Source organism: Physella acuta, unplaced genomic scaffold, assembly GCF_028476545.2.
Source record: "Physella acuta isolate Inbredline_101_S28 unplaced genomic scaffold, ASM2847654v3 ptg000119l, whole genome shotgun sequence".
In the NCBI taxonomy this organism is placed as follows: Eukaryota; Metazoa; Mollusca; class Gastropoda; family Physidae; genus Physella; species Physella acuta.
Window position 1 is genome coordinate 706,199 of NW_026731639.1, and position 13,399 is coordinate 719,597.

General features: G+C 43.5%; 1 protein-coding gene across 1 annotated transcript in view; it reads left to right on the top strand.

The window, feature by feature from the left end:
• The window catches only part of LOC131934893 (aromatic-L-amino-acid decarboxylase), a 51,539-nt gene that overhangs the window by 21,596 nt on the left and 16,544 nt on the right, over positions 1–13,399 (top strand). The window contains exons 10-13 of the mRNA XM_059291133.1: positions 328–395; positions 1,139–1,241; positions 1,633–1,731; positions 2,703–2,804. Of these exons, the coding sequence (XP_059147116.1) occupies positions 328–395; positions 1,139–1,241; positions 1,633–1,731; positions 2,703–2,804 (372 nt within the window). The remainder of the gene's footprint in view (positions 1–327; positions 396–1,138; positions 1,242–1,632; positions 1,732–2,702; positions 2,805–13,399) is intronic.

Consider the following 13,399-nt stretch of genomic DNA (forward strand, 5'->3'; position numbering starts at 1 on the left):
GGAGGTGAGATATAGTAGGAGGTGAGATATAGTAGGAGGTGAGATATAGTAGGAGGTGAGATATAGTAGGAGGTGAGATATAGTAGGAGGTGAGATATAGTAGGAGGTGAGATATAGTAGACATCACATGTAGGAGGTGAGATCTATTTTTTCTCTAGAATGTCGACTAACTACTAAGATCTTTGTATTCTCTAGAACGTCTACTAATAAGATCTTTGTATTCTCTAGAATGTCGACTTATAAGATCTTTGTATTCTCTAGAACGTCGACTTATAAGATCTTTGTATTCTCTAGAACGTCGACTAATAAGATCTTTGTTTTCTCTAGAACGTCGATTCGTTTGGATTCAATGCCTGCAAATTATTCCCCGTGAACACAGACTGTGCTTTAATGTGGTAGGGTTTCTTGTTTGATAAGTGACAGGTGATATGTCAGGTGTGACAGGTGATATTTCAGGTGTGACAGGTGATATGTCAGGTGTGACAGGTGATATGTCAGGTGTGACAGGTGATATGTCAGGTGTGACAGGTGATATGTCAGGTGTGACAGGTGATATGTCAGGTGTGACAGGTGATATGTCAGGTGTGACAGGTGATATGTCAGGTGTGACAGGTGATATGTCAGGTGTGACAGGTGATATGTCAGGTGTGACAGGTGATATGTCAGGTGTGACAGGTGATATGTCAGGTGTGACAGGTGATATGTCAGGTGTGACAGGTGATATGTCAGGTGTGACAGGTGATATGTCAGGTGTGACATGTGATATGTCAGGTGTGACAGGTGATATGTCAGGTGTGACAGGTGATATGTCAGGTGTGACAGGTGATATGTCAGGTGTGACAGGTGAGCTGTCAGGTGTGACAGGTGATATGTCAGGTGTGACAGGTGATATGTCAGGTGTGGCAGGTGATATGTCAGGTGTGACAGGTGATATGTCAGGTGTGACAGGTGATATGTCAGGTGTGACAGGTGATATGTCAGGTGTGACAGGTGAGCTGTCAGATGTGACAAGTGAGCTCTCAGGTGTGACAGGTGAGCTGTCATATGACAGGTGAACTGTCAATTGTGACAAGTGATACATGAGGTATGACAGGTGTGACATGTAAGAGGTGCTACAACATGAATGTTGTCTCATCAGGGTACAGAGGGTGGAGACTCTGACTTCTGCACTAGCTGTTGACCCCTTGTATCTACGAGCCAACCCCAACTTACAATATGGCTACATGGCTCCGGAGTTTAGAGTAAGGTTTACACATTGGAATGTATCTCAGTCAGAGGCGTAGCGCCCGGGGACAAACTTTCAAGTTGGCGCCCCCCCCCTCACCCTCGGGAGTAAATTTTCAATTTTGCACCCCCCCCCCCCCCACACACACACAATTTTGATTTGTCTCTCCTCCCCCCCCCCCTTAAATTTTCGATTTGAACCCCCCCCCCCCCCTCCTCAAACTATTTATAATGCAAAAATGCAGCTAAAATGACATTTTAATTTGTTTTTCCAACTCATTTTGACGTCCCCTAAGTCGGCGCCCGGGGACGTGTGTACCCCCCTCGCTACGCCTCTGATCTCAGTAAATATGTACTTGACAGTTTCATCCGTACGATGTATAAAATGTATTTCTGTTTTATTTTTAGCACTGGGGCATCCCCCTGGTCCGTAGATTTCGGGCCCTCAAGTTGTGGTTTGTGGTAAGAATGTTGGGCGTTCAAGGTCTGCAGCACAGGATCAGAGAGGTAAACAGGGGCGGAACTATAGTGCCGCCAGACCCCGCAATGCGGGGGGGCCCACGCCATTTAGGGGCCCACAGCCGACCATAATAATTATTTTTAATAGTTAAAATTTTAAAAATGTTCTTGCATTTTTGACTTGATGGTTGTTTTGTAAAAAGATTACCGTAGCTGCGGTTGGATTATCTTTATTCTATAGACACCACCCCATTCTTAAATATTCTTTTTCCCTTTGTTTTTAAACCACCGTGAAAGCCGACTCCTCTTTCTCCTACAATTAAACTTAGCAAAGATGAACCAACGTTCAAACCACCTCCACGACTTATTTCCCCTTTTTAAATAGTCAAATAGGGGTGCTCATAAGCTCCTTTTAAAAGATTTGTACTACACAAATTAACAAAACAATTACTTCTCTTAATTTTTTTTTAAAAAGTACTTACTAAAGAATGACATTGTATAAAAAGGAAATGTGTTTAAAACTAATAATATAAATACAAAAAAACATAAAAATAAACATAACACGAAACACCATTATTTATACAAAGCTTTCATGGTTTATATTCTTTTGACCGTCTCGAGGTTAAGAGGTCTTGTACAGAGATAAAGTAAGACTGATTTTCACAAAGCACACTAATGCACTTACACACGACAAGATGTTGTAATTTGTTTTAATTGAACAAAAACCATTTTTCTTTCAAAACCCGAACAGGCCAGCAATAAGTATCCTTTGTTCGTATTTTGTGTTTGTATATATATATATATATATATATATATATATATATATATATATATATATATATATATATATATATATATATATATATATATTATATATATATATATATGAGGGGGGCCTAAACAATTTTTTTCGGGGTGGCCCTTTTTTTCTAGTTCCGCCACTGGAGGTAAACAACACATTTGCCATTTATAACCTATCTTTTATTTTCTATGTCGGAAATGAAATTCTCCGCCCACAGAATTTCCGTTTGGCTCAGCTGTTCATGCACAAAATGGCAGACGACAGGAGATTTCAGGTCATGGCTGACGTCACAATGGGGCTCGTCTGCTTCAGACTTCAAGTAAGTTGAGTGGGAGCTGCTCCATTAACTTGGGGGGGGGGGGGAGATAATTAATTATATCAGCCAGAGGCGTAGCGAGGGGGAGGGGGCGGGGGAACACATGTCCCAGGGCGCCGACCTTAGGGGGGGTGGCGCCAAAATGGGTTGGAAAAACAAATTAAAAAAAACAAAGTTTGAGGGGGGGGGGTGCAAATCAAAAGTTCAAGGGGGGCGAAAATCGAAAGTGCTAATCGCCTGGAAGGGTCGCTACGCCTCTGATATCAGCCTGAAGGTGCTTCCTCGCTAAGTACTACTATGTGAGCTAATTAATTATATCAGTCTCATGGTGCTTCCTTACTCAGTACTACTATGTGAGCTAATTAATTATATCAGTCTCATGGTGCTTCCTTACTCAGTACTACTATGTGAGCTAATTAATTATATCAGTCTCATGGTGCTTCCTCACTTAGTACTACTATGTGAGCTAATTAATTATATCAGTCTCATGGTGCTTTCTTACTCAGTACTACTATGTGAGCTAATTAATTATATCAGTCTCATGGTGCTTCCACGCTTAGTACTACTATGTGAGCTAATTAATTATATCAGTCTCATGGTGCTTTCTTACTCAGTACTACTATGCAGTTTTAGTGTTGTGAGGTCTGCGTGTGTTGTGGTGTAAGTATTGTGTGGGCTATTTGTGTAGTGTGTTGTGTGGGCTGTTGTGGAAAATGTGTGGGCTGTAGTGTTGTGTGTGTAGTGTGGGCTGTTTTTGTAGTGTGTTGTGCGGGCTGTGGTTTGTTGTGTGGGCTGTTATCTGTGTCACTACCTCTCCACTGATGTCTACAAGATTTGATGTCTGTGTTGTGTTGTGTGGGCTGTTATCTGTGTCACTACCTCTCCACTGATGTCTACAAGATTTGATGTCTGTGTTGTGTGGGCTGTTATCTGTGTCACTACCTCTCCACTGATGTCTACAAGATTTGATGTCTGTGTTGTGTGGGCTGTTATCTGTGTCACTACCTCTCCACTGATGTCTACAAGATTTGATGTCTGTGTTGTGTGGGCTGTTATCTGTGTCACTACCTCTCCACTGATGTCTACAAGATTTGATGTCTGTGTTGTGTTGTGTGGGCTGTTATATGTGTCACTACCTCTCCACTGATGTCTACAAGATTTGATGTCTGTGTTGTGTTGTGTGGGCTGTTATATGTGTCACTACCTCTCCACTGATGTCTACAAGATTTGATGTCTGTGTTGTGTTGTGTGGGCTGTTATCTGTGTCACTACCTCTCCACTGATGTCTACAAGATTTGATGTCTGTGTTGTGTTGTGTGGGCTGTTATCTGTGTCACTACCTCTCCACTGATGTCTACAAGATTTGATGTCTGTGTTGTGTTGTGTGGGCTGTTATATGTGTCACTACCTCTCCACTGATGTCTACAAGATTTGATGTCTGTGTTGTGTTGTGTGGGCTGTTATATGTGTCACTACCTCTCCACTGATGTCTACAAGATTTGATGTCTGTGTTGTGTTGTGTGGGCTGTTATCTGTGTCACTACCTCTCCACTGATGTCTACAAGATTTGATGTCTGTGTTGTGTTGTGTGGGCTGTTATCTGTGTCACTACCTCTCCACTGATGTCTACAAGATTTGATGTCTGTGTTGTGTTGTGTGGGCTGTTATCTGTGTCACTACCTCTCCACTGATGTCTACAAGATTTGATGTCTGTGTTGTGTGGGCTGTTATCTGTGTCACTACCTCTCCACTGATGTCTACAAGATTTGATGTCTGTGTTGTGTGGGCTGTTATCTGTGTCACTACCTCTCCACTGATGTCTACAAGATTTGATGTCTGTGTTGTGTGGGCTGTTATCTGTGTCACTACCTCTCCACTGATGTCTACAAGATTTGATGTCTGTGTTGTGTTGTGTGGGCTGTTATCTGTGTCACTACCTCTCCACTGATGTCTACAAGATTTGATGTCTGTCTGTGTTGTGTGGGCTGTTATCTGTGTCACTACCTCTCCACTGATGTCTACAAGATTTGATGTCTGGGTTGTGTTGTGTGGGCTGTTATCTGTGTCACTACCTCTCCACTGATGTCTACAAGATTTGATGTCTGTGTTGTGTTGTGTGGGCTGTTATCTGTGTCACTACCTCTCCACTGATGTCTATAAGATTTGATGTCTGTGTTGTGTTGTGTGGGCTGTTATCTGTGTCACTACCTCTCCACTGATGTCTACAAGATTTGATGTCTGTGTTGTGTTGTGTGGGCTGTTATCTGTGTCACTACCTCTCCACTGATGTCTACAAGATTTGATGTCTGTGTTGTGTTGTGTGGGCTGTTATCTGTGTCACTACCTCTCCACTGATGTCTACAAGATTTGATGTCTGTGTTGTGTGGGCTGTTATCTGTGTCACTACCTCTCCACTGATGTCTACAAGATTTGATGTCTGTGTTGTGTGGGCTGTTATCTGTGTCACTACCTCTCCACTGATGTCTACAAGATTTGATGTCTGTGTTGTGTGGGCTGTTATCTGTGTCACTACCTCTCCACTGATATCTACAAGATTTGATGTCTGTGTTGTGTGGGCTGTTATCTGTGTCACTACCTCTCCACTGATGTCTACAAGATTTGATGTCTGTGTTGTGTGGGCTGTTATCTGTATCACTACCTCTCCACTGATGTCTACAAGATTTGATGTCTGTGTTGTGTTGTGTTGGCTGTTATCTGTATCACTACCTCTCCACTGATGTCTACAAGATTTGATGTCTGTGTTGTGTGGGCTGTTATCTGTGTCACTACCTCTCCACTGATGTCTACAAGATTTGATGTCTGTGTTGTGTGGGCTGTTATCTGTGTCACTACCTCTCCACTGATGTCTACAAGATTTGATGTCTGTGTTGTGTTGTGTGGGCTGTTATCTGTGTCACTACCTCTCCACTGATGTCTACAAGATTTGATGTCTGTCTGTGTTGTGTGGGCTGTTATCTGTGTCACTACCTCTCCACTGATGTCTACAAGATTTGATGTCTGTGTTGTGTTGTGTGGGCTGTTATCTGTGTCACTACCTCTCCACTGATGTCTACAAGATTTGATGTCTGTGTTGTGTGGGCTGTTATCTGTGTCACTACCTCTCCACTGATGTCTACAAGATTTGATGTCTGTGTTGTGTGGGCTGTTATCTGTGTCACTACCTCTCCACTGATGTTTACAAGATTTGATGTCTGTTTTGTGTGGGCTGTTATCTGTGTCACTACCTCTCCACTGATGTCTACAAGATTTGATGTCTGTGTTGTGTGGGCTGTTATCTGTGTCACTACCTCTCCACTGATGTCTACAAGATTTGATGTCTGTGTTGTGTGGGCTGTTATCTGTGTCACTACCTCTCCACTGATGTCTACAAGATTTGATGTCTGTGTTGTGTTGTGTGGGCTGTTATCTGTGTCACTACCTCTCCACTGATGTCTACAAGATTTGATGTATGTGTTGTGTGGGCTGTTATCTGTGTCACTACCTCTCCACTGATGTCTACAAGATTTGATGTCTGTGTTGTGTGGGCTGCTATCTGTGTCACTACCTCTCCACTGATGTCTACAAGATTTGATGTCTGTGTTGTGTGGGCTGTTATCTGTGTCACTACCTCTCCACTGATGTCTACAAGATTTGATGTCTGTCTGTGTTGTGTGGGCTGTTATCTGTGTCACTACCTCTCCACTGATGTCTACAAGATTTGATGTCTGTGTTGTGTGGGCTGTTATCTGTGTCACTACCTCTCCACTGATGTCTACAAGATTTGATGTCTGTCTGTGTTGTGTGGGCTGTTATCTGTGTCACTACCTCTCCACTGATGTCTACAAGATTTGATGTCTGTGTTGTGTTGTGTGGGCTGTTATCTGTGTCACTACCTCTCCACTGATGTCTACAAGATTTGATGTCCGTCTGTGTTGTGTGGGCTGTTATCTGTGTCACTACCTCTCCACTGATGTCTACAAGATTTGATGTCTGTGTTGTGTTGTGTGGGCTGTTATCTGTGTCACTACCTCTCCACTGATGTCTACAAGATTTGATGTCTGTGTTGTGTTGTGTGGGCTGTTATCTGTGTCACTACCTCTCCACTGATGTCTACAAGATTTGATGTCTGTGTTGTGTTGTGTGGGCTGTTATCTGTGTCACTACCTCTCCACTGATGTCTACAAGATTTGATGTCTGTGTTGTGTTGTGTGGGCTGTTATCTGTGTCACTACCTCTCCACTGATGTCTACAAGATTTGATGTCTGTCTATGTTGTGTGGGCTGTTATCTGTGTCACTACCTCTCCACTGATGTCTACAAGATTTGATGTCTGTGTTGTGTTGTGTGGGCTGTTATCTGTGTCACTACCTCTCCACTGATGTCTACAAGATTTGATGTCTGTGTTGTGTGGGCTGTTATCTGTATCACTACCTCTCCACTGATGTCTACAAGATTTGATGTCTGTGTTGTGTGGGCTGTTATCTGTGTCACTACCTCTCCACTGATGTCTACAAGATTTGATGTCTGTGTTGTGTTGTGTGGGCTGTTATCTGTGTCACTACCTCTCCACTGATGTCTACAAGATTTGATGTCTGTGTTGTGTTGTGTGGGCTGTTATATGTGTCACTACCTCTCCACTGATGTCTACAAGATTTGATGTCTGTGTTGTGTTGTGTGGGCTGTTATCTGTGTCACTACCTCTCCACTGATGTCTACAAGATTTGATGTCTGTCTGTGTTGTGTGGGCTGTTATCTGTGTCACTACCTCTCCACTGATGTCTACAAGATTTGATGTCTGTGTTGTGTGGGCTGTTATCTGTGTCACTACCTCTCCACTGATGTCTACAAGATTTGATGTCTGTGTTGTGTGGGCTGTTATCTGTGTCACTACCTCTCCACTGATGTCTACAAGATTTGATGTCTGTGTTGTGTTGTGTGGGCTGTTATCTGTGTCACTACCTCTCCACTGATGTCTACAAGATTTGATGTCTGTGTTGTGTGGGCTGTTATCTGTGTCACTACCTCTCCACTGATGTCTACAAGATTTGATGTCTGTGTTGTGTTGTGTGGGCTGTTATCTGTGTCACTACCTCTCCACTGATGTCTACAAGATTTGATGTCTGTGTTGTGTGGGCTGTTATCTGTGTCACTACCTCTCCACTGATGTCTACAAGATTTGATGTCTGTGTTGTGTTGTGTGGGCTGTTATCTGTGTCACTACCTCTCCACTGATGTCTACAAGATTTGATGTATGTGTTGTGTGGGCTGTTATCTGTGTCACTACCTCTCCACTGATGTCTACAAGATTTGATGTCTGTGTTGTGTTGTGTGGGCTGCTATCTGTGTCGCTACCTCTCCACTGATGTCTACAAGATTTGATGTCTGTGTTGTGTTGTGTGGGCTGTTATCTGTGTCACTACCTCTCCACTGATGTCTACAAGATTTGATGTCTGTCTGTGTTGTGTGGGCTGTTATCTGTGTCACTACCTCTCCACTGATGTCTACAAGATTTGATGTCTGTGTTGTGTTGTGTGGGCTGTTATCTGTGTCACTACCTCTCCACTGATGTCTACAAGATTTGATGTCTGTGTTGTGTGGGCTGTTATCTGTATCACTACCTCTCCACTGATGTCTACAAGATTTGATGTCTGTGTTGTGTGGGCTGTTATCTGTGTCACTACCTCTCCACTGATGTCTACAAGATTTGATGTCTGTGTTGTGTTGTGTGGGCTGTTATCTGTGTCACTACCTCTCCACTGATGTCTACAAGATTTGATGTCTGTGTTGTGTGGGCTGTTATCTGTGTCACTACCTCTCCACTGATGTCTACAAGATTTGATGTCTGTGTTGTGTTGTGTGGGCTGTTATCTGTGTCACTACCTCTCCACTGATGTCTACAAGATTTGATGTCTGTCGGTGTTGTGTGGGCTGTTATCTGTGTCACTACCTCTCCACTGATGTCTACAAGATTTGATGTCTGTGTTGTGTGGGCTGTTATTTGTGTCACTACCTCTCCACTGATGTCTACAAGATTTGATGTCTGTGTTGTGTGGGCTGTTATCTGTGTCACTACCTCTCCACTGATGTCTACAAGATTTGATGTCTGTGTTGTGTTGTGTGGGCTGTTATCTGTGTCACTACCTCTCCACTGATGTCTACAAGATTTGATGTCTGTGTTGTGTGGGCTGTTATCTGTGTCACTACCTCTCCACTGATGTCTACAAGATTTGATGTCTGTGTTGTGTTGTGTGGGCTGTTATCTGTGTCACTACCTCTCCACTGATGTCTACAAGATTTGATGTCTGTGTTGTGTGGGCTGTTATCTGTGTCACTACCTCTCCACTGATGTCTACAAGATTTGATGTCTGTGTTGTGTTGTGTGGGCTGTTATCTGTGTCACTACCTCTCCACTGATGTCTACAAGATTTGATGTCTGTGTTGTGTGGGCTGTTATCTGTGTCACTACCTCTCCACTGATGTCTACAAGATTTGATGTCTGTGTTGTGTTGTGTGGGCTGTTATCTGTGTCACTACCTCTCCACTGATGTCTACAAGATTTGATGTCTGTGTTGTGTGGGCTGTTATCTGTGTCACTACCTCTCCACTGATGTCTACAAGATTTGATGTCTGTGTTGTGTTGTGTGGGCTGTTATCTGTGTCACTACCTCTCCACTGATGTCTACAAGATTTGATGTCTGTGTTGTGTTGTGTGGGCTGTTATCTGTATCACTACCTCTCCACTGATGTCTACAAGATTTGATGTATGTGTTGTGTGGGCTGTTATCTGTGTCACTACCTCTCCACTGATGTCTACAAGATTTGATGTCTGTGTTGTGTTGTGTGGGCTGTTATCTGTGTCACTACCTCTCCACTGATGTCTACAAGATTTGATGTATGTGTTGTGTGGGCTGTTATCTGTGTCACTACCTCTCCACTGATGTCTACAAGATTTGATGTCTGTGTTGTGTTGTGTGGGCTGTTATCTGTGTCACTACCTCTCCACTGATGTCTACAAGATTTGATGTCTGTGTTGTGTTGTGTGGGCTGTTATCTGTGTCACTACCTCTCCACTGATGTCTACAAGATTTGATGTCTGTGTTGTGTGGGCTGTTATCTGTGTCACTACCTCTCCACTGATGTCTACAAGATTTGATGTCTGTGTTGTGTGGGCTGTTATCTGTGTCACTACCTCTCCACTGATGTCTACAAGATTTGATGTCTGTGTTGTGTTGTGTGGGCTGTTATCTGTGTCACTACCTCTCCACTGATGTCTACAAGATTTGATGTCTGTGTTGTGTGGGCTGTTATCTGTGTCACTACCTCTCCACTGATGTCTACAAGATTTGATGTCTGTGTTGTGTGGGCTGTTATCTGTGTCACTACCTCTCCACTGATGTCTACAAGATTTGATGTCTGTGTTGTGTTGTGTGGGCTGTTATCTGTGTCACTACCTCTCCACTGATGTCTACAAGATTTGATGTCTGTGTTGTGTTGTGTGGGCTGTTATCTGTGTCACTACCTCTCCACTGATGTCTACAAGATTTGATGTCTGTGTTGTGTGGGCTGTTATCTGTGTCACTACCTCTCCACTGATGTCTACAAGATTTGATGTCTGTGTTGTGTTGTGTGGGCTGTTATCTGTGTCACTACCTCTCCACTGATGTCTACAAGATTTGATGTCTGTCTGTGTTGTGTGGGCTGTTATCTGTGTCACTACCTCTCCACTGATGTCTACAAGATTTGATGTCTGTGTTGTGTGGGCTGTTATCTGTGTCACTACCTCTCCACTGATGTCTACAAGATTTGATGTCTGTGTTGTGTTGTGTGGGCTGTTATCTGTGTCACTACCTCTCCACTGATGTCTACAAGATTTGATGTCTGTGTTGTGTGGGCTGTTATCTGTGTCACTACCTCTCCACTGATGTCTACAAGATTTGATGTCTGTGTTGTGTTGTGTGGGCTGTTATCTGTGTCACTACCTCTCCACTGATGTCTACAAGATTTGATGTCTGTCTGTGTTGTGTGGGCTGTTATCTGTGTCACTACCTCTCCACTGATGTCTACAAGATTTGATGTCTGTGTTGTGTTGTGTGGGCTGTTATCTGTGTCACTACCTCTCCACTGATGTCTACAAGATTTGATGTCTGTGTTGTGTGGGCTGTTATCTGTATCACTACCTCTCCACTGATGTCTACAAGATTTGATGTCTGTGTTGTGTGGGCTGTTATCTGTGTCACTACCTCTCCACTGATGTCTACAAGATTTGATGTCTGTGTTGTGTTGTGTGGGCTGTTATCTGTGTCACTACCTCTCCACTGATGTCTACAAGATTTGATGTCTGTGTTGTGTTGTGTGGGCTGTTATCTGTGTCACTACCTCTCCACTGATGTCTACAAGATTTGATGTCTGTCTGTGTTGTGTGGGCTGTTATCTGTGTCACTACCTCTCCACTGATGTCTACAAGATTTGATGTCTGTGTTGTGTGGGCTGTTATCTGTGTCACTACCTCTCCACTGATGTCTACAAGATTTGATGTCTGTGTTGTGTGGGCTGTTATCTGTGTCACTACCTCTCCACTGATGTCTACAAGATTTGATGTCTGTGTTGTGTTGTGTGGGCTGTTATCTGTGTCACTACCTCTCCACTGATGTCTACAAGATTTGATGTCTGTGTTGTGTGGGCTGTTATCTGTGTCACTACCTCTCCACTGATGTCTACAAGATTTGATGTCTGTGTTGTGTTGTGTGGGCTGTTATCTGTGTCACTACCTCTCCACTGATGTCTACAAGATTTGATGTCTGTGTTGTGTGGGCTGTTATCTGTGTCACTACCTCTCCACTGATGTCTACAAGATTTGATGTCTGTGTTGTGTTGTGTGGGCTGTTATCTGTGTCACTACCTCTCCACTGATGTCTACAAGATTTGATGTCTGTGTTGTGTGGGCTGTTATCTGTGTCACTACCTCTCCACTGATGTCTACAAGATTTGATGTCTGTGTTGTGTTGTGTGGGCTGTTATCTGTGTCACTACCTCTCCACTGATGTCTACAAGATTTGATGTATGTGTTGTGTGGGCTGTTATCTGTGTCACTACCTCTCCACTGATGTCTACAAGATTTGATGTCTGTGTTGTGTTGTGTGGGCTGCTATCTGTGTCGCTACCTCTCCACTGATGTCTACAAGATTTGATGTCTGTGTTGTGTTGTGTGGGCTGTTATCTGTGTCACTACCTCTCCACTGATGTCTACAAGATTTGATGTCTGTCTGTGTTGTGTGGGCTGTTATCTGTGTCACTACCTCTCCACTGATGTCTACAAGATTTGATGTCTGTGTTGTGTTGTGTGGGCTGTTATCTGTGTCACTACCTCTCCACTGATGTCTACAAGATTTGATGTCTGTGTTGTGTGGGCTGTTATCTGTATCACTACCTCTCCACTGATGTCTACAAGATTTGATGTCTGTGTTGTGTGGGCTGTTATCTGTGTCACTACCTCTCCACTGATGTCTACAAGATTTGATGTCTGTGTTGTGTTGTGTGGGCTGTTATCTGTGTCACTACCTCTCCACTGATGTCTACAAGATTTGATGTCTGTGTTGTGTGGGCTGTTATCTGTGTCACTACCTCTCCACTGATGTCTACAAGATTTGATGTCTGTGTTGTGTTGTGTGGGCTGTTATCTGTGTCACTACCTCTCCACTGATGTCTACAAGATTTGATGTCTGTCGGTGTTGTGTGGGCTGTTATCTGTGTCACTACCTCTCCACTGATGTCTACAAGATTTGATGTCTGTGTTGTGTGGGCTGTTATTTGTGTCACTACCTCTCCACTGATGTCTACAAGATTTGATGTCTGTGTTGTGTGGGCTGTTATCTGTGTCACTACCTCTCCACTGATGTCTACAAGATTTGATGTCTGTGTTGTGTTGTGTGGGCTGTTATCTGTGTCACTACCTCTCCACTGATGTCTACAAGATTTGATGTCTGTGTTGTGTGGGCTGTTATCTGTGTCACTACCTCTCCACTGATGTCTACAAGATTTGATGTCTGTGTTGTGTTGTGTGGGCTGTTATCTGTGTCACTACCTCTCCACTGATGTCTACAAGATTTGATGTCTGTGTTGTGTGGGCTGTTATCTGTGTCACTACCTCTCCACTGATGTCTACAAGATTTGATGTCTGTGTTGTGTTGTGTGGGCTGTTATCTGTGTCACTACCTCTCCACTGATGTCTACAAGATTTGATGTCTGTGTTGTGTGGGCTGTTATCTGTGTCACTACCTCTCCACTGATGTCTACAAGATTTGATGTCTGTGTTGTGTTGTGTGGGCTGTTATCTGTGTCACTACCTCTCCACTGATGTCTACAAGATTTGATGTCTGTGTTGTGTGGGCTGTTATCTGTGTCACTACCTCTCCACTGATGTCTACAAGATTTGATGTCTGTGTTGTGTTGTGTGGGCTGTTATCTGTGTCACTACCTCTCCACTGATGTCTACAAGATTTGATGTCTGTGTTGTGTTGTGTGGGCTGTTATCTGTATCACTACCTCTCCACTGATGTCTACAAGATTTGATGTATGTGTTGTGTGGGCTGTTATCTGTGT